The following is a 7102-nucleotide window of genomic DNA, read 5'->3' on the forward strand; positions in this document are numbered from 1 at the left end:
ATAGACTCCATGAGACGCTCCACCAGGAGGTGGCCAAATATCAGTCCAGATTTTACTGGGCTGGCGAGGGCGACAAGCAAAAATACCATATGGTGAGCTGGCCAGACATTTGCAAACCCAAGGACCAGGGAGGTCTGGGGATCTTGTCCTCCCGTCGCATGAACATTGCTCTCCTGACCCGATGGCTATGGCGTATTGCCAACGGGGAGGGCAGCCTCTGGCTTACCATCATTCAGAATAAGTACCTCCGAGGACAACCTCTTGCTTTCTGCCAGCGCACTGGGGGATCCCAGTTCTGGCAGACGGTGATTCAGCTCCTCCCCGTGCTACGGATTGGCACCTCCATCTCGGTGGGTTCCGGGTCCTCGACCCTGTTTTGGTTCGACCGCTGGCTTGGGGATTCCCCTCTGGCCGCCCGCTTCCCGGGCTTATTTGCCATTGCGGCAGACCCTCGCATTTCCGTCGAAGCGGCCCTTATTGACTTAGGGCGCCTCGCCTTTCGGCGCTCCTTTGGCCCCCAGGAGCTTGACGCGTGGGACGCCCTTCTACAGGACATCGCTCTCTTGCCAATGCAGGTAGAGGGCGCCACCGACTCCATGGCGTGGCGTCTGGAGCCCTCGGGATGCTTCTCCACGAAGTCTCTGTATGCTGCCATCGCCCCTTCGCTGGCCCCTGAGCCCTTTAGCCTGATCTGGGACATTTGTCTCCCCCTCAAGATCCGGATATTCCTCTGGTAGTGGATCCGAGGACGTCTCCCCTCCGGGGTGGAAGTCCGCAAGCGCAATGGCCCTGGGGACGGGATGTGTCCCCTGTGTGCCACGGTGGAGGATTCGAACCACATTTTCTTCAACTGCTCCACTGCCCAGTTCCTGTGGTCGTGCTTCCGTGAAACGGTCGGCAGACAGTGGTGCAATTCCAACTTCCCTGACCTACTCGCGGAGATCCATGCCTCCTCCCCACGCTACCGCCATATTAGATGGTTGTGCATTGGGATACTTGCATGGACGCTTTGGAATATTCGCAACAAGCTCGTTATTCAGAAAGTGCCTCTGCGACGTGCGACTGACGCGATCTTCAAAATGTGTGGCTATTTACAGCTTTGGCGGCCGCTTAGCCGCCCCGAGGACCGGAGCACCATCGACACCCTCCTCACCGACCTTCGATCGATGGCCTTCCGCATGGCGCCCCCGCTTCCGCCACCTCCGCCGGAACCTGATTAGGCTGGTCTCGTCCGTGGCGGTCTTTGTCTGTGTCCTTTTGTTCTTAGGGCTTGTTGAGCTGTGCCCTCAGCATTAACCCCTTTGGTACCGTGCGTTTTGTGCGGCTGTGACTTTGTGTGTGTGTGTGTGAACTCTGTTGGATGTTTGTTTCGGGCGGTTTGCTTTATCTATAAAGCGGGGCGAAAGCCTTTTTCGGTAAAGATAAGATGAAAATAACTTTATCTAATCCGGGCAATCTCTACTACCAAATATATATCTAACATCTGTGTTTGAGTATACACATAAGCCTTCATGTAAAAGCATCCGGTTGCATGAAAAACTGGTCACATAGCATGGAGACATAGATAAGAGAAATGTCCCATCAAACACGAAATTGTCTCAATTAAACTAGAACACTGGAAAATTGTATTTATTACCCTACAATAAATGCTTCCACCACTACAAAGATGCATGTTGCACAGCCTTGAATTAAATCATTAGTGAATATGAAAATTGTAGTTGAGAATAAGTCACAAGATTTTTCTTCTTCTTTTTAACAAAGTAAAAAAATACAGATGCCCACATACACACATGGGATTTGTTTTCTAAAAATGTGTTGTTGTATTGGTTTTTATTCAACTGCAATGATGCTCTGAAAGCGAAAATTCATGTTTTGATGTAAGGCATGGCTTTGACAATACAACATATGAAAGTCTCAGTTATTGTCCAGTCGGACCCAGGTGTTGGCGACACTCTATAGCGAGGTCTCATTGTGTTCTGGATATGATCATATCGTTCTGAGATCCAGTTCTTGATGAAAAAGAGAGCGTTTATTACTATGAAACTTATACCTAAATAAAATAAGGTAGCAGATCAATTGACATCGTACAGTCATACTGAAGGTAGCACTGCGCTATGCCTATACAGTGGTATTCTCAGCCCATCAAAATTCAAGTCCTGATGATCGCATTATTTTTAGATTTATTTCAAGATTTCCGGCGATGTGCTTTCAGTGGGAGGAGATGTTCCCGTCAACGACGAGGCGCCTATGGTGACTTCATAAATCTCAAGATGATATGTCGGCTCAATCTCTCGAAGGTGCTCATACGGATAGGATGTGTGTGCGTTTATAGAGGTGAGCGTATGTGCGTATGTATGAATGCTTGCGTCTCAAGTGTGTTAAAAAAAACGAACCGTGTAGTAGCCATCCAGCGAGCACACCTGCAGACCTGCTCCGTGGAGTCTCCACTTTCCCCACCCAAACCCTCGCCTCCGACGCCGGCGCCGATGGGCGAGCTCGCACAGGATCTCTTCCTCCGCCTTTCGCCGGAGCTCGTCGAGGAGGTATTTTTCCACCTTCCGCCGGACGAGCCCGCCTGCCTCGTACACGCCTCCGCCGTCTGCAAGCCCTGGCGCCGCATCCTCGCCGATCTGGGCTTTCGCCGCCGCTATTGCAAGTTCCATGGAACACCTCCCGTCCTGGGGCTCTTCCAACAGGGCGACTGGCTCTTCCGAGAGGGAGCCCGCTTCGTTCGCACCTCCGCCCTCTTCCCTGCCCAGCGCGACCGGCCCTGCTGGTTTGCCATGGACTGCCGCCACGGGCGCGCCCGCTTCGCCAGCTTGGGCACGACCTCTCACCTCATGGTCTTGGACCCTGTGACGGGCCACCAGAGCCTCGTGGTCTCGCCCTGTAACCACCCGGCCAGCTTCAGTGCGGCGGTGCTCTGCGCCGCACAAGGCTGCGACCACCACGGTTGCCAAGGAGGGCATTTCCGTCTGGCCATCATGACCACCAATCAGCAGCATAGGGTCACATCGGGCTGGTTTTACTCGTCGGAGACTTGCCTGTGGAGCGAGCTCACCTCTGCTCATCACCCCAATGTGAGATGTACCTATAACTTGGGTGCGCCTAGCGTCCTTGTGGGCGATGCACTCTACTTCAACGTTGGTGGCATCGTGGAGTGTCAACTTGGTACACTCCGGTTGTCAATGTTCGAGAAGCCGGTCGATGGGAATGGGCGTTTGTCAATGTTTGATAACCCGATTGATGGCATTGGGACTCTCATGGTGAACGAAGACGGTCGACTGGGGTTTGCTGCCGTGGTGGATGTCACGAATCTAACCCTATGGTTGTGCGAGACCGGACCTGTGGGAGCTATTGGATGGGCAAAACTCAGGGTAATTGATCTTAAGACGCTGCTCCCAACATGTGAATTCAGCATTAGCATTAGGAGGTCGGTACATGCATTGGCGATCAGTGGCGTCGCGGAGGGCACACAAATCATTTTTGTGAGAGCACATGTTGGTTCCTATATGGTTGATCTCAAGTCAGGGCGAGTCAGGCCGGTGTATGCTTATGGCAGAAAATTCTTTCCCTACGCAAGCTTCTTCATACCAGGTACTATAGTTACTCATGTGCATACTGCATATATATATATATATATATATATATATATATATATATATATATATATATATATATATATATATATAAAACCTTGTACAGTACAATTCTTTGTGACAATCTTTCAGTGGCACGTAGCAACATGAATGAAAATATGTTTCTTAGCACGTAACTTTAGACATGACGATATATGTGCTCAAGAAAGCGAGATGTTCCTCTGGAGTACAGGCTTATATTCTCTTCAACGTCTGGATTTACCTGTCGAGGAAAACGTACATATGATCCGCAAAAAAAAAGAGAGGGGAAAACGTACATACAGTTGAGCCTGATTCATCAAATCAATCAGTTGAGCTTATGTTATTATTTTCTTGCATTTCTGCAGCAATGGAAGCAGGCTGTACTGGGCAGGGGCAGTGAGCTGGTGTTTCAAGTGTTTATCAAGCTCTAGGTGATGGAGCACGCGCTTCTGGATCAAGAGAAGGTGGTTGTAGTGATGTTAGATATGGCACAAGCGCAGCTCTGGATCTGTGGGAACTTTGTTTAGGAAGTTGCTATCCTGTAGACTGTAGTAACTTTGTCTAGGCGGTTAAGGACAAATACTGCTGGTCTTAGTATGTGGTGTAGGAACTTTGTTTAGGAAGTTGTGCAGGAACCTTGTATGCGTGCTCATGGATGGATCGCTGTTCACTATGCATGGGGCATATGCTGCTACCGTCAGTCACCCAAGTCTAAATATCAAATCTAGGTTCCAACCAAAGTCAAGATTTTCGGCTTGCTTCTGCATTTGGACTCGGACAGATTATACACTAAGAAGAATCTTCATCACAAAACATTACTGGAAAAAGCCGCAAACCCTAGATGCAACCGGGCAAACCGAGGATCGGCAACACCTGCTCTAGTGCTCTTCACTTGTCATGCTTCTCGACGCGTATGGCGTGTTGTCTGAATACGGCCACCTTTCACCCCCTTCGACGACGTCTGGACCATTGCGACGCCGCCTGGTCTACCGACCTTGCTCACCACCTTCGTCATTCTGACTGTTCTATGGAAAATTTTGGATGCTCGCTTAGAACGCTTTGGTATTCAGATAAACTGAACTGCACGCCCTGCTGTTTTATCAAATGCCATCTATAATCTCACCCTCTGGACTCATGGACTGAGTTCTGACAAGCTCAAAGTGTGCAAAAACATTTCCTGGGATGATTTTTTTCATTAGAATGTACGCAAAAATGTTACCTCAAATCAAGAAGAATTTTCACTATGAAGAATAAAAATCCATTGAGTGAAAAAGTTGTTCACTATTGCGGATATCGTGGGAAATGGTGACTGTTGCAGTCCTTTTGACAGTGGCAAGGCAATGTTCAGAGATGGTGAGGCATAGGTCTCGCAGGGCCAAACGCTCAGAGTTGGACTCCATCCAAAGCTGGATTGAAGGCTGAACATGTATCTTCTTTGTTTTAACTCGTGTCATAGATTAAAATAGCCCGTGAAATAGCCGCGATAGCTGCGCTATAGCTGCCCGAGAGCCTCGCCGCTAAGCTATGGCTGCTGCCGCGAAATCCTCTACATAACCCTCTAAATAGCTCAAAAATCAGCAAAACCCTCCAAAATCATCTCTCCCACCAGAAAAAGTTCCGCTATTTGCCGTGATTGCCCGCTATGGCGGCTGCAATAGCTTCTGGGAGAGGCCGCCGCGAAATCGTTTCTCCCGCGATTTTAATCTATAACTCGTGTAGGCTGCTCCCTTGGGTCTTCCTCCCTGTTTCCTCTCGGCCTTTTTCACTGTTTTGACCTTCTCAGCAAATCTTAGCACAAAATGAACTCCTTCAAAACTATTTCATGATCTGACCTTTTTGGTAACGCCACAAGCCGTGACGTTTTTTCTCTATTTAGAAACGCCGAACTAGCCTGCGTTGCTCCCCTTTATAAATAAGTGGCAAATCTAAACAAGCTAGTTGAAACGCCACTAGCATTGGCGTTTGGCATTTGGGCAGCAACGCCAAGGGGCTTGGCGTTTCCGGGAACGCCACACGCTGTGGCGTTTATTCCCTGCCACGTAGTGTCTCGCCCAGGCCAGCAACGCGAGCTAGGTTGGCGTTTTCGTATAGTGCAGCAACGCCACGGTCTGTGGCGTTTCCGAAAAGGGTCAGATTATGAAATAGTTTTTGAAGGAGTTCATTTGTGTTAACATTTCCTCGTAAGGCCAGAACAGTGAAAAAGGCCTTTTTTCTCCCATTCTCCTCTCTTCCTGCATGTGTAAGACTGTTTGTAAGTGTTTGTCAAGCTCGAGTTACTGGAGCAAGGGGTTTTGGATCGAGGGGGAGGTGATAGTAGTGATGTTCTGGATCTATCTGTGAGATCACTACTGGTGTTAGTTTAGGAGGTTAGACTACCCATAGTGGGAGTAACATAGGTAGTAACATCACACATATCTAGATAACGTAGATGATGTGACAAGCAATAAATGAAGAAAAAGAGGAAAGTGGTAACATAGCTAGTTACTGATAGTATAAGTAACATCACACATATCAAGGCAAGATGTGTCTATAGTCTAATAAATAAAGTGTTGCATGTTATCACACGTATGTTACTCCCCACTATAAAGGTAGTAACATAAAGTAGTAACATGAACATATTACTAGTCTATGTTACTACCCATTGTGGAGCTTTGTTTGTGAAGTTATTGCGTCTCTGCATGCAGTTTGTGTGAATACTCCACCGGCTGACGAATCCTGTTGAACTTGTCGGCATTGCTGGAGAAATGCTTCAAGTTGAAATCAAACTCATATGCCACAGGATCAGTCTAGCGTGCCTTCTTTTGCAATGTGCATATGAGTGACCGTAAAACTTGGAGTTGAAGAAGAGTACTGCATCACCTTTTTTCTCGGTTTTGCTGCGAGCCACGGGCTCCTTCCACTCCGCTCTGCTCAGCCCTGCCATCATAGTCAGGGCCGGAGCCGTCGATGCCACTGTGGTCGTCATTGGATAGGACGATGACCTCTGTCCTCCCCGCCGTGTACTCCTCGTACAACTGGCGTTCCACCTCGTGGCTGCATCGGCGGCGGGGTGGACGTGGGTGATGTTGGGGGGCGCGCCAACGTGGATTGGGCGGCGCTAGCGATGAGTTGCGTGGTGGGTGGGTGGTAGGTGAGGCGAGTGGGGTGTGAAGAGTTTTTTACTCGGCGGCCGAGAGGTCGAGTATATTTAAGCGTCGGCAGCTGCTCGGAGTAAATTTTTTACTCCACTAACGATTTTAGGGTTTTAGCTCATTCCAGATTAGAGGAGAAAAACCAGATGTTTACTTATCTAACCGATTATAGGAATTATAGGGATAAGGTTAGAGTTGCTCTTATGCCGAACAAAAAAAAAATCAATGTAAAGAAAGTAATTAATTACATGAAAAATTGTTCAGGCATAGAAAAAAGAAAATGTTCCATCAAAGGGAAATCATTTCAATTAAAATGGATCGTTGGTCCGATCGGCGGTCCGGACTTATTTT

General features: G+C 48.4%; 1 protein-coding gene across 1 annotated transcript; it reads left to right on the forward strand.

Moving 5' to 3' along the window:
* Nucleotides 1–1594: 1594 nt before the first annotated feature.
* Nucleotides 1595–4360, forward strand: LOC120965006 (uncharacterized). The gene is made up of 2 exons (XM_040390125.2): nucleotides 1595–3597; nucleotides 3986–4360. The coding sequence occupies exons 1-2, from the start codon at nucleotides 2115–2117 to the stop codon at nucleotides 4018–4020; spliced, it is 1518 nt and encodes a 505-aa protein (XP_040246059.2). The 5' UTR covers nucleotides 1595–2114; the 3' UTR covers nucleotides 4021–4360.
* Nucleotides 4361–7102: the final 2742 nt, after the last annotated feature.

Source organism: Aegilops tauschii, chromosome 5, assembly GCF_002575655.3.
Source record: "Aegilops tauschii subsp. strangulata cultivar AL8/78 chromosome 5, Aet v6.0, whole genome shotgun sequence".
NCBI lineage: Eukaryota > Viridiplantae > Streptophyta > Magnoliopsida > Poales > Poaceae > Aegilops > Aegilops tauschii.